General features: G+C 28.9%; 2 protein-coding genes across 3 annotated transcripts; both read right to left on the bottom strand.

Annotated features, from left to right (window-relative positions):
• Nucleotides 1-494: 494 nt before the first annotated feature.
• LOC125371099 (GPI-anchored protein LLG1-like) lies at nt 495-18,879 on the bottom strand. 2 transcript variants are annotated; one of them, XM_048379205.1, is made up of 3 exons: nt 18,443-18,879; nt 17,903-18,178; nt 495-1,085 (listed from the first exon to the last, which is right to left on the bottom strand). In XM_048379205.1, the coding sequence occupies exons 2-3, from the start codon at nt 18,018-18,020 to the stop codon at nt 730-732; spliced, it is 474 nt and encodes a 157-aa protein (XP_048235162.1). In that variant the 5' UTR covers nt 18,021-18,178; nt 18,443-18,879; the 3' UTR covers nt 495-729. The 2 variants fall into 2 exon arrangements, with proteins under 2 accessions (XP_048235162.1, XP_048235160.1); XM_048379203.1 differs by lacking the exons at nt 17,903-18,178; nt 18,443-18,879 and adding exons at nt 2,831-2,887; nt 3,012-3,435.
• A 4,430-nt stretch (nt 18,880-23,309) lies between these two features.
• Nucleotides 23,310-27,696, bottom strand: LOC8267938 (GPI-anchored protein LLG1). Its single transcript, XM_048372767.1, has 4 exons — nt 27,364-27,696; nt 27,193-27,249; nt 24,916-25,191; nt 23,310-23,440 (listed from the first exon to the last, which is right to left on the bottom strand). The coding sequence occupies exons 1-4, from the start codon at nt 27,467-27,469 to the stop codon at nt 23,310-23,312; spliced, it is 570 nt and encodes a 189-aa protein (XP_048228724.1). The 5' UTR covers nt 27,470-27,696.
• Nucleotides 27,697-27,714: the final 18 nt, after the last annotated feature.

Genomic DNA, 27,714 nt, shown 5'->3' with positions numbered 1-27,714 from the left:
TATTACAGACGATAAAGGGTCAAATACCCGTCAAATAAATTTAATTTCGACTATTTTAATAAATAAATTCATAATTTTTATTTAAAAACCAAATAAATTCATATCTTAAAAAGAATTATAAATATGTATATCATACTCATTATTCAAATTAGTTAAATAAAATGAAATTTAAACAAATATTAATTTTTGATATTTAAGTAAAATTCAAATTTAATTTTTTTATATTTTATCAAAAAAATTAAAATTAACAATTACTGCTTCTATTTCACTGTCGTGACTTTATTATCATTAACACAATTTTCATCAATTTCATCAGTTTTAGTCAAAATTTGGATCTATTTAGCCTTTAAACAGAAGTTATGAAAATAGTGTAAAAATAATTAAAATTAAACTTATTTAGCCCTAAATTACAAGTTGAAGAAGGTATTTGACCCTTTGTCCATATTACAGATGCAAGCTGTTAGCATAACCCTTAAATAAATAGGAAAATAAAATAAAAAGAGGAAAAAGAATAGATTACATGAGCCCTTGAATTTAAATTTGGGGTACATATAGGTTTATACACGAATCTCTCGACAAATCACAAACAATATACAAATTAAATTTTTGGTATATGCCTAAGAAATGGTTTCAACTGGAGCACATTTAAAATATAATGAAGCGAATGTAGCTCAGACGTGGTTAAGACAAATCATTGGAGTGAAAGAATGGACTCAACATTTTGAGCCTTCAGAACAAGTGAACTAACAGCACAAGGAATCCAGATGTAAGCATTAGGGATGGATTCTGCATCATCTGGCCATTTTTATCATCAGCCAAGTGCGATGGTGGTGGTGCAGGGCATTCAAGCCCCTCCTTTCCTTCCCGGCATTCACTAGCAAAAAGACCAGGAGGGTATTTCCCATAGAGGTTAATGTAGCTGAACATGGTTGATGCGCAGTCATTGGTCAAGTCATTCAAGACATCTGCAAATGGGCAAGCAAATTCCTTGAATGCTGCACAACAGGTTTCAGGTGCGTACTTGGGCCCTTTACATTGACTTGTGATGACTGTATAGTTCTGAAACTCAAAGTTTACTGGGCAAGCTGCGGATGTGGCAATGTAAAAAGAAGAAAACATCATAGTCAGGATGCTAATCCACAATAAATAATACAGCATATTTAAACCTGGAACAGAATTTCTAGCTACATTTGACATTATGTTCCACGAGATTAGTGTCTTTTAAACCTTGTTTCTATTCATACGACACAGATGCACGAGAGCACCGAGGCCTCAAGAAATTAAATGAAACACTTCTAGTCCAAGATAAAGAAATCAATAGAAAAATTCTAAATACAGATCAAAGATCAACAAAGATAAAATAGCACCATTTGCATTTATTGATATCTAAGCTATCATTGTGATAGATTATGGAACAATGATGACCCAAACAATCAAATGTGTGCAAAAGCACCAGTAACATTCTAGGCCTAAATTAGAAAAGCTGAGTACACTTCTAGCATTTATGATTTCACTATACTGATGTTTTTCAGTATTAGATGTGTAAACCAGATCAGGAACCGGTCAATTAAATAACATTCTACCAATCACAATAACTTTAAGATTGGACAAATAATGGGAATTCAAGCCTTAAAGCTTGTAGTAGAAATATTGTCATCATTTGATCCTCTAACTTGCTCAATGGAATGTTTTGAATCCAACCAATTATTAGCAATTCCTACAGCAATTTATAATAATCAAATATGCAAGATTGCCAGGGTCTCGAACTAATAAATACAATGTACTATTCCTTGAAATCCTACTATTCTCATTTAATTTTTATAAAATCCAATTGAAGCATGAGCTCCCACACGATTTTTTGCTTCACAAGTACAGGACATGTGAATGTAATCTACAAAAAGATCAGATAAGTTAAGTTTTCAAGTCTCTTTAATTAAAATGTGTAGCAAACTTATGCAAGCGTTTCAAGGAATTCATAATCAATAAACATTGTGCAGAGAAATAAGAACTTAGAAGACAATAGTGAGATCACAACTGTGTCAACAGATAATGCTTGAAATAAAAAAGTCAGTTCAAAATTATGCAGATTTCTTAAACCATAGTCAGCTCAGGAGTGACATCCATCAAAACAGAAAGCATTATGGCAATTAAGTAACACTAAATTTCTCGTCAGGTTTTATTGCAATGTGTTAATTTTCGAGCACCAAAGGAGTCAGAATAAAATGACAAGAAGTGTTACTCTTACTGTATATCTCATTCTCAAAAACGACCAAAAAAAAACCACACTACTGGTTTGCTTTAATACATCAATATTTTCGTTACCAGAAAACACATTGCTCTAGGTGATTAAACTTGCTACAGAGCCTTATAAACTATCTTGATAAACACTAAAGCCAGGAACGCTACTATGTAAACAGAAACAAACAAGATAACAACTGCTGTAGATCAGCTAGCAATTGATCAAATAATTAATTGGAAAGTTCTTGCTTTACAACAAGAAAATGATGGTTAAATTAATTCTAGAGTAGAAGTGAAACAAGAAAAGCAATTCAAATGAGTATCATTGTTTGCTTCATAAAACAAATTTCGTAAACTTTATAGTAAATTATGTGGTATAAAATCAAAGAAATTACTGAAATTCATAAAATATAGTCTTGCTTATATAACATTATTTGTTGACCACAAAAAGTAACAGTAAAGACGTAGATCACATAATAATCCAAAATGATCAAAACCCAGAAAAGTATAATCAAAGTTTAAAATCCCACCTTGCACCCACAAATACGAAAATGAAAATTAAGCAATGAGTACAGAAGAAAAAAAAAAAAACCTTTCTTAGCCTGCAGCAAATTCCTCCCAATAGAACCATGAGAATCTAAAACAGAATCTGGATCCAAATCAACAACAAATAAACAAAAAGCATTAAACAATATTCTAAAACAACAAATTCAATTAACTAGCAAATTGACAACCTTATACATTTAACTATGCATCAACTAAATCAACAATACCTGAAATAAAACTGGAAGCAGAAGAAGCAGTAGCAGCAAAGAGTACCATCAACAACAAAAAGAAAAGACTTTTAGAACACAGATTCAAATCCATTTTTCTTTGTCTTTATCTAATTCTTTCTTCTGGGTTCTATATATATATATATATATATATATATATATATATATATATATATCTTTTGATTCTACTTCTGCAAATAATAAAGATTAAAACTTTAGAGAGATCTGGGACTTGGGTCAGAACAAAACAGAGAGAGAGAACTTATCAAAAAAATTTAAAAAAAATTGGGAAAAAGACAGAAGTTTATGTATATATATGTGTATATAATTGAAAGGGAGAAGTGGGTTCCAGCAAATAACGCGAAAACTGGGTCACAGTCATACTCTTTAGGGAAAAACAGCTGCTTATTGCTTCTTCAGTTTCTGCTGTCTGTTAATTTAGTAATTAAATTAATGCAAATTTAATACTCATTTTCTTTCTTTTTCCCATTTTCTTTGATGTTTCATGGTGGGTCCTGGAGACAGCTCAGGCACCCCGAGACTCTTTCAGTCTCTGTTAATTCTTTTGACGATTACACGACTGCGTCTGTTGTATTAAGACATTTTGTGCTTTGTGCTACACACGATAACTCTTTTCTTGACAAATTTGGTGTTTTAATTTTTTATTTTAAAATTAAATTATTTTATTTAGTTAAGTATGAATTTATTAATTTATATATATTGTGGTATATTTTATAAATTTTACAGGTTAAATTTTAACTCATTCTATTTGTAAAATAACTTAAATATTTTTATTTTTCATTATTCATAATTATTTTATTTTTTAAACACTAGAAAAGTAAAAATATTTGATTAATTTTTTAAATTATTTATTATTTTTCAAAACAAAAATTTCATCATTTTTTTTTATTTTTAAAATCTCATTAAAAAATGTAATTGTTGAAATGTCTTTAGTGACTACGGCACTGTAAGACTTTTCAACCTATTGTGGACCACCCTAACTACTCACTAAAACTAGCGCGAAGATGAGAGTAGCCATCCAGATAATCATCGAGATACTTTTACTAATGAGTGACGTTTTTCAGATTCCATAAAAGAAGCTTACGCCACAAATCTAGAAATGGATTTGGAATCTAACTTCTTTATTTTTGTATATTAGTCTTTGATTTTATTGTTTAATAAATCATTCCTTATAAACACAACAGTTCATACACAGATATACTAAATAATACATATAATTTACCCAGGTCTAGCCCATTTTATTAAGTTCAGCTCATATTAAAGTTGTATATCTAGCTTACTAATTAATTATGCACATAACTCACTTAGTGTAGCCCAATTACAAGTTATATTTTAACTTCCAATCTTTAAGTCTCATGAACTGCTTATTATGATAAAGCCATTTTTATGTGAACCTAATTCTAATATAGCCCAATCCTAACTAAAAACATGGTAAAACCTACTAAGTCTACTTCAATTTTAGAGTTTTAAGCCCGGTTAATATTGGTTAGCCTAATGAACTACAATTTTCATATTGAGTGCAATTTTAACCTAAAGTCTAGATGTCTATTTTTTTAATTAGAGAATCATATTATAATTATTTAACATATATTAAATCAATAAATAAATAAAAATAAAGAGCGAAAAAATAAATCTAACTATTACAACCCAGCCTATAACTAAAATTGCGAATAAAAGCTATAAAGCCTAGCTTTAATACATAAAATCAACAAAATTACATCAAATATCGCAAAACACAAAAAAAAAAAAAAAGAGTAAAGAGACATAAGGCCGATACAATCAATTGAACCAAAGATCCTAAAAGCTGATACAAAACCTAAAAACTGAAAACACAATGAACAGGATTTCAGATTAACCATATAACCCTAATAAATTAATTGGTAATAAAATTATAATTAAAATAGAAATCTAATCATATAATTCTATGCATGTGATTAATCAAATTCAAAATTCCTAATGCTGGCATATTATAAAATTCAAAATCCTAATATTCTTATTATTGGATTTCAAAATCAAATAAATCAGTAACATACAGATTTATAGGAAACTCTAATCTAATCATGTAAACGTAGAAACCAGTAAAAAAAATCCTAATCATGTTCCTAGAATTAGAAAAACACAAGAACCAGTTGAAGGAAAAAGTGATGATGATACTGAATGTGGAGAACTCTGAGGTTGTCATTGTAGTTTGCTGATCTGCGGGTCTCTGAAGATGATGAGGCTGTTTAATCAAGAATCGGTTTAGAACCCAGTGCTACTTAAGTTTGGAAAATCTTTTGTCATTCCACAAAAAGACTTCCTAATCTAGAATTCTTTCTTAGTGACTTTTCTCTTCAATTACCAAAAAAGCTCTCTACTTAATCGAACTTAGGTTGTTAGTATTTTCAGTAATAATATCCTATGATCGATGTAGCTCCTCTAGACCTAAGACATCATGTTCTATTTATAGCAATAGGGTTAGGAAACCCTAGATAACTACTAAATTATTTAAATTAAAAAGAAATAATTATCTTATCCTTTTATTGGATAAATAAATTTTTTAAGATTAATATCCAATAAAATACATTAAAATCCTTAAAATTTAAATAATTTTCATTAAATATATATTTAAAATCTCAATAATTATCATGAATATCTTCTATAAACTTATTTTTATTCATTTTAGTGTTTTAAGTCAAATACGTGTAAAACGACGTTCAATTTTAAAAATCAGCCAATCGGTATTGTGCAAAGCCGATTGCTCTATATATGAAAAGTTATGAAAATCTAATCAATTTAGTCTTCGAATTTGTATAAATTATCGTTTCACCTCTCAAACTTAATTTCTCATGCTAATTGAGTCCAAATTGATTCTAGAAAAGTAATATCAATTATCCTCAACTTTAACTTGGATTCATCCATCCTTAATCTCCCGATATTCGAGAAAAGCAATAACTTTTATCATAATTTTCCTTAATTCTCTCGATATCTGGATCCAAAAAATGAATGCTGACAGTAATACTTTCTTCTGTTTCTCTTCTCTTATTGTTTTAAGATAAGAAAATATATTTTTATTTTTTTCTTAGGTGAATACAAGAAAAAGAGATAACGTTTAGTTTTTTTTAATTTTTTATTCGGATAAATGAGAAAAAGTTAATTTATTATTCTTTCTTTTAATTTCTTGAAAAATAAATAAAAATTTTAAAAAATAGTACAAAAGATAGATGGGAAAAAACACTAGATTATTTAAAAAAAAAAGGTATTTCAGTCAATTTATTACTTGTAAAACCAATTAAAAAAAAACTATGCCGAATACTTTTAGCAGATTTAAATACATAAATGAACAAAAGATATTTTAGACACTAAAATAAAAAAATATACAAGATTTATAGTTTATCCTTTTTTAATGACAAAGAACAATCGATATAGATATTAGAGTAAAATACTTTTTTGCCTCTCCAAACTTGGATCATATTGACATTTTTATTACCTCTTATTTGAAAATCAAATTCAATGGCCACTGACTTTCGGTTTAATTTACACTTAATTTTTGCTTCAGATATTTCAATTAGTCAAAAAAACTTTATAAGTGAAAAAATCCACTTTGATTCTTAAATTTAATATTATTATGAAACTCAAATGCAAATAATTGTTTTTATCAAATTAGGCAAAAAAAAGTTCAGGTTCAAAAAAAATTAAATATTTTAACTATTTTTTACTTGTTTTAATTTTCATTTAACATATTGTTTAAAAATACCAATCAATAATAATAATAATAAAATTCGATATCAAGATTAAGAGTGGTTCTAGCATGCACCAGGTGTATTTTACATATGTACAAGTGACATGCAAATAATTCTTTTTTTTTTTTTTTTTATATATGTGACAAATATAATTATTACAAATTAAATGACCTTTTAAATAGTTTATGGGCTCAATCTAAACGGGTCCATAAGATTACCTTCTTAATCTTGAATTTATTGTGTAAAATTCACTTTTTCAAAAATATTGTCTTCAGTTCAATTCTCTCAATAAATAAAAATTTATTTATTAGTTTTTCTAGTACTCATTTAAGATTTAATAATATTTTCTTTTAAATATTTATAAGAAATATTATCTCCATATTATGATTATTCCTTCTAAATATTTTTATTTCTGAATTTACTTTTTTGTTATTTTGCAGTTTATTTAATAACTAAAATTTTAAAATCAATAGAATAAGGTTAAATATGTCCAATTAATTTTTTTAATAATTTTCAGTAATTATAATTATCAAACATATTAATTAAATTTAACGGTTAAGATTTAGTATTTAATATATTCAACCATATGAATATTTTTTTTCAGCACTTAATTTTCAATCTTACGAAATGCCACATTTCTCTCTCCTTCTTTCACACACAAACATGTTTAGATTGAAAAATTATATCTAAACACCACTTTCTCACTCTTTTTCTTCTCTACCTTCTACCCTCATCATTCTGTTTCTACTTATGTGGATTAAAAAAAAAAAAAAAAAGCAGAATTTTAAGGGTCATCTTTTAATTTAAGATTTTTCTTCTTTTAAGGAAATGGGTTTGTGTTTGTGAAAACAAATAGCAAAATTGATGGGTTTTCTTTTATAATTTGGTTGTTATTGTGTTGAAAATGGCAGTGAGGTACCTGCTCTTGTAGTGGCAGTAGTTTTGGTAATCACAGCACTAATGATTTAAATATTTACCGGAGGTATTTAATTGATAAAAGCGTTTATTTTTTAAAGCGAAAGATTTTAAATTTAAGTACTTTTTTCTATATTACGGGAATTTTTATTAAAATTTACTATCCGTTATATAGCTCAAAATCTATCGGTCCTTTTTTAAAGTATTCCTATTTTGATATAAAAGAAAAAAAAAAGATTGGTGGTGGTAGTAATATGAGACAGAAATCTGTTGTTATTACATATTTGTTGACTCCATCATCTTTATCTATTTATATATATTTTTTCTCTATTATTCATTTTGGTTTTTCTGTATTGTTTTGTGGACTGTGAGAGATTTGGACCAATTTGAATTTTGTCTATGGCCATATTGATTTAGCAATTTGCCTTTTTTTTTTTTTTTTTCTTTCTTATTTTGTGCTCCGTTGATTTAGCAATGGTGATTAGAAACAAAAATGAGGACGCTAGTTTAACAATAGTAATTTATTTTTATTTTTTTTTACAATTATAGTTCTTAAAATAGCAAATAGACAATTTAATATAATAATTATATATTTCTTAGACAGTAAATTACACCCTCAAGCTTTGATTCTATTTAGTGCAAAAAATATTTATTTGTTGAAAAAAAAACTGAAATTCAGCTTCTTTGACCCCTTGTTACAAGTTTAAGGGGTAAATTGATCATTTCTTCCTATTAAATTTGATTTTCAACATGAGGTATTAAAATATTTAGTATAATCAAGACTTCGGAAGGTAAAACAAATTTACTCTAGAAATTTACTATATATATAATAAAAATAGTTACTCTTTCCAACGAGCTCTTAAATCATGTTTCTTTTCTATTACAGATTTTTGTGAGACTCTCTAATTTATCCTTCTTTGCTAAAATGATTTAAGAACTACATTTTCTCTTTTTAAATTTAAAGAGGGAGAAAGTGGCTTTTAACATTATCTCCAATGGTGCTCTTTATTTTAAAGAGCATAATTTCTATAATAAAGAGCATCTTAAGGAATATTTACATATAAAGAATAAAATATTTTATTTAAGTCCAATAAACTCTTTATATTTTATTCTATAATTTGCTTTTATTTTCATAAGCATTAATAGTTTTAATTTCTTTTTTCTCTTTTTAACTTTTGTCAATAGAAAAACAAGAATTACAAATATTAATTAAATTAAATGTATAGAAATTTGCAGTGTATTTTTTAAATATAGAATAGAGAATGAAGTTTAGTTCTCCATATGTAGAGAGCCAAATTGACTTTCTTCTTTATATTTAAAAAAAAAAAGAGTGCATTGGAGAGAATCTTGGTTTGCCCGACATATTGATAATTGTAAATTATTGATTTTGTGAGTTGATTCTTGCAGGGTATTTGTAAGTCCTATGTTAGGCAAACATCAATTTCCATTTAGACAATAAAATAAATCGTGTATAAAAGTTCTATGATAAAACATATTAATAAAAGAGCAAACATTATATAATGTAACCATAATCAATCAAGAGTAATACTTAATGAATATTTGCAACATCTATAAATTATTGACACTTTTATTTATTTATTTTATGTATTAGATGGATGGTTAAAACAATAAAAATAATAGCATTGGATTCACCTTGCAACGCTTATATCATATAACTCTTGTACAAGTTGCTTGTCTTGTTGTTTATTGGATGCTTTACGAAGGTGAACTATTAAAGACAATCCTACCCATAGCATGATGGAAGAAAGAAAGCAAATAAGACAAGAAATTATGAGTAAACTTATTGGAAGTGACAAATATTATGACATAGTTCGATAAGTGCTAGCACATTTTAAATCTTTGTGATATATTAGTTAAAAAAGACGGACTTCAACCAACAAAATGTGCTAGTATAGAAGAATAAATAGCAAAATCTCTTTATATTCTTGGATACATAGTGAAGAATCGTGAGATATCATTCTATTTTCGAAGATAAGGAGAAATAGCTAGTCATCATCTCCATAATATCTTAACTTTGCTTATTAGATTAGAAGACTCGTACCTCAAGAAACATGACGGATAAAAAATTCCTCCTGAAATTCTCAAAAAAGATAGATTTTTTAAGGTAAATTAATAATTCATTTAAACTTTTTAAATTATTATTTTCTTTCGATTAACGATATTTTAATAATAAATTTATTAATATGATTGTGTGGGAGCAATTGATGAAGCTCATATTCATGTAAACGTTTCTCCTCGAGATGCACCTAGATATCATGGCAAAAAAGATTTTCCAACATAAAATATACTTGTTTGTTTTTTTAATTTAAAAGTTACATATATGGGAGGGAACAACATGTGATTACAGAATTATAAAGAATGCATTGAACTGACAATGTCCTTTTAAAATTTCACAAAGTAATTCAAAATTATTTCTTTTTTTAAATCCAGACTTAAAGTAAATAATAGTTTTTAATTTTCATAGAAAAGTATTATCTTGTCAATGCCAGTTTTATGTTGAGGAGTGAACTAATTCGATCTTATAGAGGAGAACGATATCATTTGAAAGAATATTCAAGAAAGCCACCACGAAATACTCGTGCACTATTCAATCTTCGACATACATGCTTAAGTAATGTGTTTGAAAGGACATTTGAAGTGCTTAAAAAGAGATTTCCAAGGTCATCAACCACAAATTTACCTACTTATGATCTTGAAACCCAAAAACTAATGGTTGTAGCTTGTTGTATCTTATATAATTATTTGATGGATGTAGATCTAGACGAGACTATGATTGCTGAAGTAGATGAGGAATTTAGGAACCAAAATCAACCACAACTAGAGCAATCAACCAACATAAATGAAAATGAAGAAATAAGAAGTGGAGAAATACCGAGGGATAATATAGTAGCAAAGATGTGGATAGCTTATCATAGAAATTAATATGTTAATTTATTTTTACTTTTCATTTATAATATTTTTTATTTGGATTGATCTATTAAAGTTGTATGCCAGTTAAATTTTAACTATAATTTTTTTTTAAATATATTATTGTTGCTTAGAATATTTTTTTATATTAAACATACATTGTTATTAATTATTATTTCTTTTCTTATTATTGATATTCTTAAATTGATAAAAGTATGTCAAAAAGAAAGCAACAGGAACAAAGTGATATTAAGAGCGGTCCTTGTCACTAGACAAAAGCAATGGATGATTATCTAATTAGTTGTTTAGTACATCAAAATAATATAGGATTTAGAGTGAATGAAATCTTCACTACTGAAGCTTTTAGTAATAAGGTTAAGGCCATCAGTGAATACTTTCGAGCAAAAAAAAAAGGCAAAGATAAAATTCAAAATAGAATTAAGTATATAAAATGCACCTTGAACAAATACTATGACATTTTAAAAAAATGAAGGTAGCGGTTTTGTTTAGAATCATGTGACTTGCATGTTTCATGTTGAACCAGAAATTTGGGAACAACTAATTGTGGTATATATACATATTTTAGATTTTTTATTGATTGTCCTACAAATATTTATTACCATTTAATGCTATTACTATCTTGATAGGATCATCCGAAAGCTCGTGCATGGATGAACAAACCAATTCACAATTATGAAAAATTGATGCAACTTTATGGACATGATAGAATAATGGGAGAGTTTGCTGAAACTGCATTTGAGATGAGGCAGAGACTTGCTACAACTAATGTTCCAAATAATAAAGATATTAATATTGAAAATATTGACAATTTGGTATCCCAAAATGAAGTTACTTTAGAGAATTGTGCGATTTTTTGTAATGATATTTTCCATATTGGATCTCTTGGGACATAATCTTAAAATACAAGCTCATCTAAAAAGGCAAAAACCAAAGGTAAAAAAAAAGAATCTAAAAGCATATAATAAATATGATCAAGATTGTGAGATAGTCAAGAAGGGCTTGGATAATGTTGCACTTGCAATTAGAAAGTCAATGAACCGATTAGTAAATGCCCACAAACCACTTCCTACACTAGAGCAACATGTATGAAATAAGTTGCAGGAACTAGAACTTCAACTTCATTACATATGTACTGCTTATCGCTATCTTGTAGGTAATGTTGCTGACTTACGTGCTTTTCTTAGATGTCCTGTAGAGCAGTGGAAAGAGCTTTTATTTGATATTATATCTATATAGTCTTTTGAACAATATGTGATTGGTTTAGCTATTTAGGTCAGATTTTTTTTTATCAATCTAAGGAATTTTCTTGGGTTGACTTTTTTCCTGTATCTTTATTATATTATAATATTTTAGTTTGAATTAACATAAAATATTTATTATCTTTATTTTATTAATTCCTCTTAATCTTTTTCAAATGTAATTCTTGAATGTCTCCAAAATCATATGTAAATTGATTGTTCATTTCATATTGCTGCATGAGATAAGGACTTGGAGCTAGTAAGTTTACTAATAAAGGAGGACCCAAACTGACTCCAGCTATAGATAATGTTGGAATTGTTGCTCTTCTTTATTGTGGATAAAGAATTTTCACAAGAATTGCTAGACATATTATGAGCTTCTCGTATGTGCTAGTATGGAGGAAGAAGTGGCATAAATTTCTTGTATGCATCTATTATTTGACCAAATCCTTCCAAGTAAGTTTAAATATGATTTTATATTATTTGTATAATTTCATCACTTTCCATGTTTCATAAATAATTATCTCATAGTTTTATCAAGGTAAAAAGAAAATTTGTATACATTTCATTATAAAATTATTTAAAACTAAATATTATTAATTAAAACTTATAGAACTTATTTGTATTTTATTATGTAGTGATATATCTTTGTGAGACTTATATATCAATTTAAGGATTATTATGATGTTAAATAATTATTATTTTCTTCTCCTACTCAAACAAATAAATATTACATATTTCTCTTCCATTTCCTTTAATGATTATTTTTATAGAACCAAACACAATAGAATAATATTTTTTCTCCCTTTCCTTTTATTTAAATTACATTTCCCTCCTCTCTCCTCTTTGTTGCCATGCATAGTGTAAGAGTCACATTCTCTCTCCTTATTTATTTTTTTATTTTATTAATAAAAATTAACTAGAGTAAAATAAAAAATGTTGTTAGAATATATATATATATATATATATATATATATATATATATATATATTTTAAGATAAGTTAAAATAAAAATTAATTATTTATAATTTAATAAAAAGACATCCATAAGATATTGAAGATGCTATTAAACATAATTTGTAATTAGTATATTGGAACTCTACTTAAAAAGGCTGAAGAAAACAATCTTAATAAAAATTTCTTATGGGTTTTGCCATCAATTGTGCATTGGAGCCTTAAATTGAAAGTAGATGAGTAAGGTGCACCATCAACTATATCATAATATATATAAAAGTGCAAAAAGGGAGAAAGACAGATAAAATTACTGAAAGGGTTTTATAATTAGTATTATTAAGAGTGATGAATTTAGTCTTTTACTAATTTAATATAATTAATAGAAAATAACATTATGCGGTAGTAGTATAGGAATAAAGTTTGTATAGAAATAGAACATTAAAATATTGTAAATAAAAAGACAAATTCTATTGAAAAAAATAATGATTGAAAAAAAAACTAAAGAAAATTATATTTTAAAAAAAAGAAAAAATCAATAAAAAATATGCATTTTTAGATACATCTTATGCCCTTGAAGTAGCAAATTTGGATATCAATCATTATTGTTATTATTATTATTATTATTTAATGCAAATTTAGAGAAGTAGTGATTAAGTTTTTTAAAATATATTAAATAATAATTTATAATAAAAAATTTCACATATATATATATATATTAATTGGAAATAAAATTTAACTTAAATTTTATAGCTGTAAACAATTAAAAATTTCATACAAAAGCAGGAATTATTTATGGACTAAATATACGATTAAAGTAAAATATGATTTTTAGCTTTATTTTCTTATTTTTTCAAAACAAAAGAATATTTCTTAAAAGAAAAGTTTTTTTTCATATGCATACAATCAATAGAAAGATTTTCGAATAATATATTTATCAAACATTCTATAAATTCATATCTATAAATTAAAATTATATTTTTTTTAATTTTATATATTAAGAAAAGAAAAATTTTAAATTAATCTCTTACATCTTTACATTGATTAAATTTGAGTATTGTTTATAATCGACTTTATGAATCTAATGACAGAAAAATAACATATACAAATATGAGACTCACGTGATTCATCGATTTCTACTCTTAAATTAAATATAAAAAAAATATATTCTTACTTTGTTAAGTCTAATAGTTTGTGAGTCTCATCTCAAAATACTAAATTCTAATTAATAGTGAAAATACTATAAATATAAAAAAAGTAAAGAAATACAGTTTCTAGATTAAAAAACAACAAAAACTAAGTTGAATCGCGTGGACATTGTTTAAAGTGGTAAAGATTGCCAGCGAAAACACGACACATTTTTTAATTATTTTTTAAAAATAAATCCAATTACTTGAGGAGTTAAGTATCTAAAACTAACATTTGGATAATATCTGAATTTTAGACTTTATGAATTTTAAACTAAAAATTAATAAATGTAAATAACATGTTTTGCATATCTTTTTGGTCAATAAATAATTTGGCCACATATAGTATAATGTTATTGAAAAATTAATATTTGGTAGTAGAGATAGAATATTAAAAAATTATCAATAAAAACTTAAAAATAATTCGATAAAAAACAAAAAAAATATTACAATTTAGACTGAGTGAGTTTTACAGAGAATTTATTATTACTATTCTCTAATAATATATTCTGAATAATTATTAAATCAATTTTTACAGTATATTAGTTGTGCATTAGTTAAAGTTATGAAAATGTAATTAAACTTCAGTTGTGACGAGATGTATTTAAATTTGAACTTTTTAATTACAATTGAGAAATTGGAGACTCCTTTCGAGTCTATTTAAATAAATATATTGGCTTAAGTAGCTAATTTTTAATTTTAAGTATTTCCATTAATTGATAAAAAATTATTTACCAAAATGAGAAAAAAAATTGAAGGTAATTATAATAAAGAAATAATTTTTTATTTTGTTTATTAAAAATTCAAATCAATGTTAAAATTTATTAGTACGAAGATGTGAATCTATTAACTAATTAATTGCACAAATATCTATAACTAACATGAGAAATTTTAAATAAATCACCAACTTACATGTTAACATTTTTTTTTATGAAAATTGAATTTCTTTAGATATTTAATGAAGATATAAAATATAAAATACAAAAAATAAATTAGAATAAAACTGAAAAAATCTAAAATAGATTAATACTTCTGTAATATTATTATCTAAAATTAATATTATTGATATATTTCATTATAATTTTATATTATGGTCAACAATATATGAATTTTATAATGATAATGATGATTAATTCTGTAAAAATATGCATCAAATAAAAAACATGACAAAATTAAAAATTTAAAAGAAAAATTTCAAATAGAGATAGTCCTATTACATTATACTTATTAGGAATATTTATTTTCAATACTGTCATACTATTTTAATAAAATTAATATATTTTTATAATATATATGAATCTTTAGTTTTCTTTAATAATAATATTAAATTTAAATATTTATAGCTATAACAATTAATTAATAAATTTTAAAAATTATAAAATGATTTATTTTTTGATGAATTTACTATAATAAAGAATTTTTTTTCATTATTTTGACACTAAAAATGTTTATAATACTAAATTTAAAAATATATATTATTTTATTTTTTGAATAATACCAAATCAAATAGTTAATATTCACTTCTAAATGTTAAAGCTACCCGATGCTAATCATCCTAATTAGTATGTTAGCTAATAAATTACCCTTTTTAATTAAATATGACTTTTTAATCTTAAAAGGTATCTATTATATTTTATATAAATTCATATAAATATAATCATACTAATTAGTTTTCTCCTTTTACATGGCATCATTGAATTATTAAGACATATTAGGAGTGTAATCGAGTCGAGCCAACTCGCGAGTTCAAGCTACTCTAGTATTAGTTTAACGAGCAGAGTTCGAGCTCTATAATATCCGAATCGAGCTTAGGCTTAATTGAAAAAAAAAAAAATCAACTATTGTGTAGAAAGTAGGATATCAACTTGCAACCTCAATAGGATATCTGTAAGCCTTATCCATTAGACTAAGTATAGACATATATATTAATTTGATTCCGTTATAATATATATAATAGTTAATAAAACTTGGTAATTTTAACATGAAAATTTATATATATAATTAACATAAAATACTTTATATTTTTATTTTATAAAATAATTATTTATATTTTATATATATGATAAATGATTAAAAATATATAATTTAATAAAAATATTAATAATTATGTGCATATTTACAACTATAAAATAATTTAATTAATTTAAATTTGATAATTAATAATTTTTATGTTAATTTTTTTAAAAATTAAATTTATTACTCAAGCTCGATTAGGCTCGAACTCGACTCAAATAAACTCGAGCTTGAACTTGAGTTGAGCTTTTCGAAACTCGGCTCGAGCTCGAACTTGAACTTGAATTTCTCAAAACTCGACTCGACTCAACTTGTTTACACCCTAATATATATATTGTTACTATATTCAATTTAGTACATATAAATATTTTTTAAATAAAAAATCTAATTTAATTTTTATAAATTAAAAATATAATAAAAGCCGTATAGCAGCGATTATACTACCCGTTTAAATAAATTTAACCCAAAATTAAACTTATAATTTTAACTTGACATTAGCCAAGATGTATACTTATCATGCTCTCCTATAAATACCAACCTCATTTATCAAAACAGGAATTTAATTTCTTTTTCAGCCAATCTCCACATATATTCTCAAGCATTATTAATTTCCCCTCTAACATGTCAACTTTATACTAAATTATTAGGCTAAGGATGTTCATCCATAATAATATACATAAAGAAAATTCCTGTGCATCTGTATAATACAATTTCCCCTTAGAATTTCCTACTAGAGCCGCTTATTTCTTCAATGACAAATAAAAAGAAATTCCTTCATTTTCTAATAATTTCCTTTCTAATTCTAATTTCACTTTTGAAATTAGTAAACGATACTCGGAACAACTATTTGAAACTTAGATACCCTTAAAGCCTTCGCAACAGCAACACCAACAGGCTCTTAAGTTATACTCTTCCTTTATTACAAATAACATATGTAAAAATTAAACTTCCAAAAAGACTTTCTAGGTCATTATTCTTCTTTAGGTATAGACCTTGGCTTGAGAGTGAGCAACTGGTTGAGACTCCCGATGGGAGTTGTTAAATTCAATTGTGATGCATCCTGGGTCAATGGGTCATGTAGAGCAGGGATTGGGATTGTGTGTGGAGATCACTCTGGTAAGCTAATGGATGGTAGAGCTGTCATTAGAAATTGTTTAAGCATCTTACCAGCGGAAATCACAGCAATTAGTGAAGCTTGTTGTATGGCAGAATCGATGGGAATGGCCAATACTATTATCGAATTAGATTCAGAAGTGGCCATGCTTGTCCTAAATGGCAAGAGGACAACTCCCTCGGAAGTTCAAGCTCTTGTGAAAGATATCCAAAGTAATCAGTTCTATAGCACCTTTTATTTTAGTTATGTTAGTAGAAAATGTAACCTTGCTGCAGAAGGTAGCCAGACTGAGACAATGTCCATATAATTGGTTTCATGTCTGCGCTTCTTCCTATCCATACTTTCAGCAAAAGATGTTTTTGATTATGGGCATTTGACCCGTTAATGCAAGTGATTACATCTGCTCAGATTTTTATTATTCTTTTTTAAAATGACTTAAAAATTACGTTTTCTTTTCTTAAATTTACTTAAAAATAATTGATTCATAAATGGCTTTTAAATAATATTCTATTATTTTTTTCTTATTCTTTTTAAAAGTCATATTCTTAATTTTTTTTTTATTTTATTAATAAAAAATTAATTAAAAAATAAAATAGAATACACACATTTCAAGACAAATTGAAATAGGATTTTAATTATTTATAACTTAATAGGAAAACGTACAAAGAGTATTATCGGAAATGCTCTTATTCATTTAACAGAAAGAGAGAAAAAAGAAGAAGCTCAAACCACATCATTACTGCGCTATTATACGAGCTTCAATTCAGATATCATATTTTACCATCAGGCGAATGCGGTGGTGGGGTTGCAGGGCAGTAAAGCCCCTTTTTTCCTTCCTGGCAAGCACTGGCAAAAAGGCCAGGAGGGTATTTCCCATAGAGGTTGATGTAGCTGAACATGGTTGATGCACAGTTATTGGTCAAGTCATTCAAGACATCCGCAAAAGGGCAAGCAAATTCCTTGAATGCTGCACAGCAGGTTTTGGGAGGGTACTTGGGCCCTTTACATTGACTTGTGATGATTGTATAGTTCTGGAACTCAAAGTTTACTGGGCAAGCTGCAAACAAGGCAATGTAAAGAAAATCATAGTCAGGGTGCTATTTCCATAATGGAAAAATTACAGCACATTTGAACCCGGAACAGAATTTCTAGCTAATCATGTTCTAGGAAATCAGCATGTGTATCTTTTTACTCATACCTGGGGATCAAGATTTTAACTGAAAACACTTTTTGATCCAAGATAAACAAATCAATAGAAAATGTATAGATGCAGATCCAAGAGATACTAAGCTATCATTCTGACAGATTATGGAACACTAACCAAAATCAAATGTGTCTAAAAGCAACAGCTAACATTCTTGGCTTCACGTTTCTGGCATTTATGATTCTGCTACACGACTCTCTTCAGTATTAGATGTGTAAACCAGATCAGGAAAGTCTATCAGAAAACTTTACTAATCAGAATAACTTTAAGATTGGATAAATACTGGAAAAGTTGAATTTTGAAGCTTGTAGTGAAAAGAATTTCCAACTCTGGTTTTTCTAACTTCCTCAGTAATCAAAGGTTCCAGATCACCAAAGTCATAAACAATGAATACAATGAGCTATTCCTAAAACTCCTGTTATTCTCATATAATTGTTACAAAAGATAATTAAAGCGTTCAATCTTTGTAACCTCTCGCATGACCTTTTGCTTCATAAGTAGAGGACATATCAGCATAATATACAAATCAGATAAGGTTAAGGCTTCAAGCCTCTCTAGTTAAAATGTGTATCAAACTTATCCTAGCGCTTCAAGGAATTTATAATCAATGAACACCATTTAGAGAAGCGGAAACTTGGAGAAAATAGTGACATCACACCTGTGTGAACAAGTGATGCTTAGAATAAAAATGTCAGTTCAAGGTTATGCAGAATCTTTTAAACCAAAATCAGCTCAAGAGTAATATCCATGAAATCAAAAAGCATGTTATGTTAGTCAAGTAACAATTAAATTTCTCATTGGTCTATGTTGCAATGTGTTTGAACCAATTTTTCTAGATGGATGGGGTAAGGTATTAATACATCCCGACACATAATTTAAATGTGGAAATTTGTCCTCTAAAAAGGAAATATTGAATGAATTGATCGTAATTTATGAGATTTTACTATCTCCCGACATTTCTCGTTCTAAAAAAATAGGATTTCGCATAATAAGTTTTTGATATTCAGCAATTCCTGTTAAAAAATAATCGCAAAAATCCAAACATTTATCTTTCTTTAATTCGCTCGCTAAAAAAGGTTCTAAGAGAATTCTTTGGGACAAAATAATAAACGTCATATATAACTGGTCCTATAATCGAGGTTACATAGATGCTTTTTATGAAATATTTGAACACATATGAGTCAGTATAGAATGATAAGTCGGAATCATCAGATATCTCATTCTCAAGAACTAAGACTTCTTCTCTCTGTAATGAATGATAAATTAAATTAAAAAAAAAAAAAAAAACCACATCATTACTGCGCTATTATACGAGCTTCAATTCAGATATCATATTTTACCATCAGGCGAATGCGGTGGTGGGGTTGCAGGGCAGTAAAGCCCCTTTTTTCCTTCCCCGGCAAGCACCGCAAAAAGGCCGGAGGGTATTTCCCATAGAGGTTGATGTAGCTGAACATGGTTGATGCACGTTATTGGTCAAGTCATTCAAGACATCCGTAAAAGGGCAAGCAAATTCCTTGAATGCTTGTGCAGTTTTGGGAGGGTACTTGGGCCCTTTACATTGACTTGTGATGATTGTATAGTTCGGAACTCAAAGTTTCACTGGGCAAGCTGCAAACAAGGCAATGTAAAGAAAATCATAGTCAGGGTGCTATTTCCATAATGGAAAAATTACAGCACATTTGAACCCGGAACAGAATTTCTAGCTAATCATGTTCTAGGAAATCAGCATGTGTATCTTTTTACTCATACCTGGGGATCAAGATTTTAACTGAAAACACTTTTTGATCCAAGATAAACAAATCAATAGAAAATGTATAGATGCAGATCCAAGAGATACTAAGCTATCATTCTGACAGATTATGGAACACTAACCAAAATCAAATGTGTCTAAAAGCAACAGCTAACATTCTTGGCTTCACGTTTCTGGCATTTATGATTCTGCTACACGACTCTCTTCAGTATTAGATGTGTAAACCAGATCAGGAAAGTCTATCAGAAAACTTTACTAATCAGAATAACTTTAAGATTGGATAAATACTGGAAAAGTTGAATTTTGAAGCTTGTAGTGAAAAGAATTTCCAACTCTGGTTTTTCTAACTTCCTCAGTAATCAAAGGTTCCAGATCACCAAAGTCATAAACAATGAATACAATGAGCTATTCCTAAAACTCCTGTTATTCTCATATAATTGTTACAAAAGATAATTAAAGCGTTCAATCTTTGTAACCTCTCGCATGACCTTTTGCTTCATAAGTAGAGGACATATCAGCATAATATACAAATCAGATAAGGTTAAGGCTTCAAGCCTCTCTAGTTAAAATGTGTATCAAACTTATCCTAGCGCTTCAAGGAATTTATAATCAATGAACACCATTTAGAGAAACGGAAACTTGGAGAAAATAGTGACATCACACTGTGTGAACAAGTGATGCTTAGAATAAAAATGTCAGTTCAAGGTTATGCGAATCTTTTAAACCAAAATCAGCTCAAGAGTAATATCCATGAAATCAAAAAGCATGTTATGTTAGTCAAGTAACAATTAAATTTCTCATTGGTCTATGTTGCAATGTGTTTGAACCAATTTTTCTAGATGGATGGGGTAAGGTATTAATACATCCGACACATAATTTAAATGTGGAAATTTGTCCTCTAAAAAGGAAATATTGAATGAATTGATCGTAATTTATGAGATTTTACTATCTCCCGACATTTCTCGTTCTAAAAAAATAGGATTTCGCATAATAAGTTTTTGATATTCAGCAATTCCTGTTAAAAAATAATCGCAAAAATCCAAACATTTATCTTTCTTTAATTCGCTCGCTAAAAAGGTTCTAAGAGAATTCTTTGGGACAAAATAATAAACGTCATATATAACCGGGTCCTATAATCGAGGTTACATAGATGCTTTTTATGAAATATTTGAACACATATGAGTCAAAGATAGAATGATAAGTCGGAATCATCAGATATCTCATTCTCAAGAACTAAGACTTCTTCTCCTGTAATGAATGATAAATTAAATTAAAAAAAAAAAAAAACCACATCATTACCGCGCTATTATACGAGCTTCAATTCAGATATCATATTTTACCATCAGCGAATGCGGTGGTGGGGTTGCAAGATAAAGCCCTTTTTCCTTCCCTCGCAAGCACCGGCAAAAGGCCGGAGGGTATTTCCCATAGAGGTTGATGTAGCTGAACATGGTTGATGCACAGTTATTGGTCAAGTCATTCAAGACATCCGCGAAAAGGGCAAGCAAATTCCTTGAATGCTTGCGGCAGTTTTGGGAGGGTACTTGGGCCCTTTACATTGACTTGTGATGATTGTATAGTTCGGAACTCAAAGTTTAACGGGCAAGCTGCAAACAAGGCAATGTAAAGAAAATCATAGTCAGGTGCTATTTCCATAATGGAAAAATTACAGCACATTTGAACCCGAATAGAATTTCTAGCTAATCATGTTCTAGGAAATCAGCATGTGTATCTTTTTACTCATACCCGGGGATCAAGATTTTAACCGAAAACACTTTTGATCCAAGATAAACAAATCAATAGAAAATGTATAGATGCAGATCCAAGAGATACTAAGCTATCATTCGATGATTATGGAACACTAACCAAAATCAAATGTGTCTAAAAGCAACAGCCTAACATTCTTGGCTTCACGTTTCCGGCATTTATGATTCGCTACACGACTCTCTTCAAAGATTAGATGTGTAAACCAGATCAGGAAAGTCTATCGGAAAACTTTACTAATCGGAATAACTTTAAGATTGGATAAATCACTGGAAAAGTTGAATTTTGAAGCTTGTAGTGAAAAGAATTTCCAACTCTGGTTTTTCTAACTTCCTCGAATCAAAGGTTCCGGATCACCAAAGTCATAAACAATGAATACAATGAGCTATTCCTAAAACTCCTGTTATTCTCATATAATTGTTACAAAAGATAATTAAAGCGTTCAATCTTTGTAACCTCTCGCATGACCTTTTGCTTCATAAGTAGAGGACATATCAGCATAATATACAAATCGGATAAGGTTAAGGCTTCAAGCCTCTCTAGTTAAAATGTGTATCAAACTTATCCTAGCGCTTCAAGGAATTTATAATCAATGAACACCATTTAGAGAAACGGAAACTTGGAGAAAATAGTGACATCACACCTGTGTGAACAAGTGATGCTTAGAATAAAAATGTCAGTTCAAGGTTATGCAGAATCTTTTAAACCAAAATCAGCTCAAGAGTAATATCCATGAAATCAAAAAGCATGTTATGTTAGTCAAGTAACAATTAAATTTCTCATTGGTCTATGTTGCAATGTGTTTGAACCAATTTTTCTAGATGGATGGGGTAAGGTATTAATACATCTGACACATAATTTAAATGTGGAAATTTGTCCTCTAAAAAAGGAAATATTGAATGAATTGATCGTAATTTATGAGATTTTACTATCTCTGACATTTCTCGTTCTAAAAAAATAGGATTTCGCATAATAAGTTTTTGATATTCAGCAATTCCTGTTAAAAAATAATCGCAAAAATCCAAACATTTATCTTTCTTTAATTCGCTCGCTAAAAAGGTTCTAAGAGAATTCTTTGGGACAAAATAATAAACGTCATATATAATCGGGTCCTATAATCGAGGTTACATAGATGCTTTTTATGAAATATTTGAACACATATGAGTCAAAGATAGAATGATAAGTCGGAATCATCGTATATCTCATTCTCAAGAACTAAGACTTCTTCTCTCCTGTAATGAATGATAAATTAAATTAAAAAAAAAAAAAAAAACCACATCATTACTGCGCTATTATACGAGCTTCAATTCAGATATCATATTTTACCATCAGTGAATGCGGTGGGTGGGGTTGCAGGCGAGTAAAGCCCTTTTTCCTTCCCCGGCAAGCACCGGCAAAAGGCCGGAGGGTATTTCCCATAGAGGTTGATGTAGGCCGAACATGGTTGATGCACAGTTATTGGTCAAGTCATTCAAGACATCCGCAAAAGGGCAAGCAAATTCCTTGAATGTCGCATGCCAGTTTTGGGAGGGTACTTGGGCCCTTTACATTGACTTGTGATGATTGTATAGTTCGGAACTCAAAGTTTACTGGGCAAGCTGCAAACAAGGCAATGTAAAGAAAATCATAGTCAGGGTGCTATTTCCATAATGGAAAAATTACAGCACATTTGAACCCGGAATTTCTAGCTAATCATGTTCTAGGAAATCAGCATGTGTATCTTTTTACTCATACCTGGGGATCAAGATTTTAACTGAAAACACTTTTTGATCCAAGATAAACAAATCAATAGAAAATGTATAGATGCAGATCCAAGAGATACTAAGCTATCATTCTGACAGATTATGGAACACTAACCAAAATCAAATGTGTCTAAAAGCAACGGTAACATTCTTGGCTTCACGTTTCCGGCATTTATGATTCGCTACACGACTCTCTTGGTGATTAGATGTGTAAACCGGATCGGAAAGTCTATCGGAAAACTTTACTAATCAGAATAACTTTAAGATTGGATAAATACTGGAAAAGTTGAATTTTGAAGCTTGTAGTGAAAAGAATTTCCAACTCTGGTTTTTCTAACTTCCTCAGTAATCAAAGGTTCCAGATCACCAAAGTCATAAACAATGAATACAATGAGCTATTCCTAAAACTCCTGTTATTCTCATATAATTGTTACAAAAGATAATTAAAGCGTTCAATCTTTGTAACCTCTCGCATGACCTTTTGCTTCATAAGTAGAGGACATATCAGCATAATATACAAATCAGATAAGGTTAAGGCTTCAAGCCTCTCTAGTTAAAATGTGTATCAAACTTATCCTAGCGCTTCAAGGAATTTATAATCAATGAACACCATTTAGAGAAACGGAAACTTGGAGAAAATAGTGACATCACACCTGTGAACAAGTGATGCTTAGAATAAAAATGTCAGTTCAAGGTTATGCGAATCTTTTAAACCAAAATCAGCTCAAGAGTAATATCCATGAAATCAAAAAGCATGTTATGTTAGTCAAGTAACAATTAAATTTCTCATTGGTCTATGTTGCAATGTGTTTGAACCAATTTTTCTAGATGGATGGGGTAAGGTATTAATACATCTGACACATAATTTAAATGTGGAAATTTGTCCTCTAAAAAAGGAAATATTGAATGAATTGATCGTAATTTATGAGATTTTACTATCTCTGACATTTCTCGTTCTAAAAAAATAGGATTTCGCATAATAAGTTTTTGATATTCAGCAATTCCTGTTAAAAAATAATCGCAAAAATCCAAACATTTATCTTTCTTTAATTCGCTCGCTAAAAAAGGTTCTAAGAGAATTCTTTGGGACAAAATAATAAACGTCATATATAACTGGTCCTATAATCGAGGTTACATAGATGCTTTTTATGAAATATTTGAACACATATGAGTCAGTATAGAATGATAAGTCGGAATCACTGTATATCTCATTCTCAAGAACTAAGACTTCTTCTCTCTGTAATGAATGATAAATTAAATTAAAAAAAAAAAAAAAAACCACATCATTACTGCGCTATTATACGAGCTTCAATTCAGATATCATATTTTACCATCGAGCGAATCGCGGTGGGTGGGGTTGCAGGCAAGAAGCCCCTTTTTCCTTCCCCGGCAAGCACTGGCAAAAAGGCCAGGAGGGTATTTCCCATAGAGGTTGATGTAGCTGAACATGGTTGATGCACAGTTATTGGTCAAGTCATTCAAGACATCCGCAAAAGGGCAAGCAAATTCCTTGAATGCTGCACAGCAGGTTTTGGGAGGGTACTTGGGCCCTTTACATTGACTTGTGATGATTGTATAGTTCTGGAACTCAAAGTTTACTGGGCAAGCTGCAAACAAGGCAATGTAAAGAAAATCATAGTCAGGGTGCTATTTCCATAATGGAAAAATTACAGCACATTTGAACCCGGAACAGAATTTCTAGCTAATCATGTTCTAGGAAATCAGCATGTGTATCTTTTTACTCATACCTGGGGATCAAGATTTTAACTGAAAACACTTTTTGATCCAAGATAAACAAATCAATAGAAAATGTATAGATGCAGATCCAAGAGATACTAAGCTATCATTCACGTGATTATGGAACACTAACCAAAATCAAATGTGTCTAAAAGCAACAGCTAACATTCTTGGCTTCACGTTTCTGGCATTTATGATTCTGCTACACGACTCTCTTCGGTATTAGATGTGTAAACCAGATCAGGAAAGTCTATCAGAAAACTTTACTAATCAGAATAACTTTAAGATTGGATAAATACTGGAAAAGTTGAATTTTGAAGCTTGTAGTGAAAAGAATTTCCAACTCTGGTTTTTCTAACTTCCTCAGTAATCAAAGGTTCCAGATCACCAAAGTCATAAACAATGAATACAATGAGCTATTCCTAAAACTCCTGTTATTCTCATATAATTGTTACAAAAGATAATTAAAGCGTTCAATCTTTGTAACCTCTCGCATGACCTTTTGCTTCATAAGTAGAGGACATATCAGCATAATATACAAATCAGATAAGGTTAAGGCTTCAAGCCTCTCTAGTTAAAATGTGTATCAAACTTATCCTAGCGCTTCAAGGAATTTATAATCAATGAACACCATTTAGAGAAACGGAAACTTGGAGAAAATAGTGACATCACACCTGTGTGAACAAGTGATGCTTAGAATAAAAATGTCAGTTCAAGGTTATGCAGAATCTTTTAAACCAAAATCAGCTCAAGAGTAATATCCATGAAATCAAAAAGCATGTTATGTTAGTCAAGTAACAATTAAATTTCTCATTGGTCTATGTTGCAATGTGTTTGAACCAATTTTTCTAGATGGATGGGGTAAGGTATTAATACATCTGACACATAATTTAAATGTGGAAATTTGTCCTCTAAAAAAGGAAATATTGAATGAATTGATCGTAATTTATGAGATTTTACTATCTCTGACATTTCTCGTTCTAAAAAAATAGGATTTCGCATAATAAGTTTTTGATATTCAGCAATTCCTGTTAAAAAATAATCGCAAAAATCCAAACATTTATCTTTCTTTAATTCGCTCGCTAAAAAAGGTTCTAAGAGAATTCTTTGGGACAAAATAATAAACGTCATATATAACTGGTCCTATAATCGAGGTTACATAGATGCTTTTTATGAAATATTTGAACACATATGAGTCAGTATAGAATGATAAGTCGGAATCACTGTATATCTCATTCTCAAGAACTAAGACTTCTTCTCTCTGTAATGAATGATAAATTAAATTAAAAAAAAAAAAAAAAAAAAACCTAGTGCTTTGCTTTGATACAAACAATATTTTGATAACCAGAAAAAAAAATTGATGTAGGTGATCAAACCTGCTACAAAGTCGTACAGACTATAATGATGAACACCACAGCCAGGAAAGCTACCACGTAAACAGCACAAACAAGATACCCAGTAGTCTATGTCAGCTAGCAATTGATCAGATATCCTAATTGGGTAGTAGCTCTTGCTTTACAGCAGGAAAGTGATCAATTAAATTAATTCTAGACCAGAAGCGAAACAAGAGAAAATGAAGAGCAACAAGAACAGCCATTCAAATTTCATAAACTTCAGAACGAATTAGATAGTGCAAAATAAAACCAGGTCATAGACACACACCCATAAAATATAGCCTTTCTTTATACAACATCATTTCTTGACTAGAATAAGAAGAATATAAACAGGAAGAACTGGAATAAATAGACAATGCATAATGATCAAAAACCAAAAGAAGTTCTCCAAGATCAAAGTTTGAAATCCTACCTTGAACCCACGAATTAGAAAAATGGAAATTAAGGAATGAGCAAAGAAGAGGAAAAAGAGAAAACCTTTCTTAGCCTGCAGCAGATTCCTCCCAGTAGAACCATGAGAGTCAAAAACAGAATCTGCGTACACAAAAAGCATTAGAGAACGTTAGAAAGAAAAAGGAAAATCAATTAAGTAGCAAACTCACAAATTTGTACGCTGATATATGAGTCTATTCATTAAAGCCACAATACCTGAAAAGGAACTGGAAGCAGAAGAAGAAGAAGAAGAAGAAGGAGAAGCAAAGAGGACCATCAACAACAAGAAGAAAATACTTTTAGAACACTGACTCAACTCCATTTTTTCTTATTTCTTTATTTACTTGTTACTTCTTGGTTCTACATATAATAAGGCGAGAACTGGGTAGCGAGGAATTTAGTGCAAATTTTTTCTTTGACGTTTCATGGTGGATCATCTAGACAGCCAGGCAGACCAAGACATTTCGGTCTCCCCCTGCCTAATTTGGATTCTTAATCAAAGTCGGCCCTTCTAGAGGATCTCATACAATCATTTTTCTTTTCTGTCTGAAATTCAATCGCCAATCT

Source organism: Ricinus communis, chromosome 1 (assembly GCF_019578655.1).
Source record: "Ricinus communis isolate WT05 ecotype wild-type chromosome 1, ASM1957865v1, whole genome shotgun sequence".
In the NCBI taxonomy this organism is placed as follows: Eukaryota; Viridiplantae; Streptophyta; class Magnoliopsida; order Malpighiales; family Euphorbiaceae; genus Ricinus; species Ricinus communis.
This window is presented reverse-complemented; position numbering and strand designations above follow the sequence as displayed.

What these genes read in the sequence shown, in the direction of transcription:
- LOC8267938 (XM_048372767.1), bottom strand. Translation starts at nt 27,469, where the DNA reads ATGGAGTTGAGTCAGTGTTCTAAAAGTATTTTCTTCTTGTTGTTGATG. An exon ending in TGCTTCCAGTTCCTTTTCAG is followed by an intron (nt 27,250 to 27,363) that starts GTATTGTGGCTT and finishes TTGTGTACGCAG; the next exon opens with ATTCTGTTTTTGACTCTCAT. An exon ending in CCACCGCGATTCGCTCGATG is followed by an intron (nt 23,441 to 24,915) that starts GTAAAATATGAT and finishes CCTTGTTTGCAG; the next exon opens with CTTGCCCAGTAAACTTTGAG.
- LOC125371099 (XM_048379203.1), bottom strand. Translation starts at nt 3,105, where the DNA reads ATGGATTTGAATCTGTGTTCTAAAAGTCTTTTCTTTTTGTTGTTGATG. An exon ending in TGCTTCCAGTTTTATTTCAG is followed by an intron (nt 2,888 to 3,011) that starts GTATTGTTGATT and finishes ATTTGGATCCAG; the next exon opens with ATTCTGTTTTAGATTCTCAT. An exon ending in TTTGCTGCAGGCTAAGAAAG is followed by an intron (nt 1,086 to 2,830) that starts GTTTTTTTTTTT and finishes CCACATCCGCAG; the next exon opens with CTTGCCCAGTAAACTTTGAG.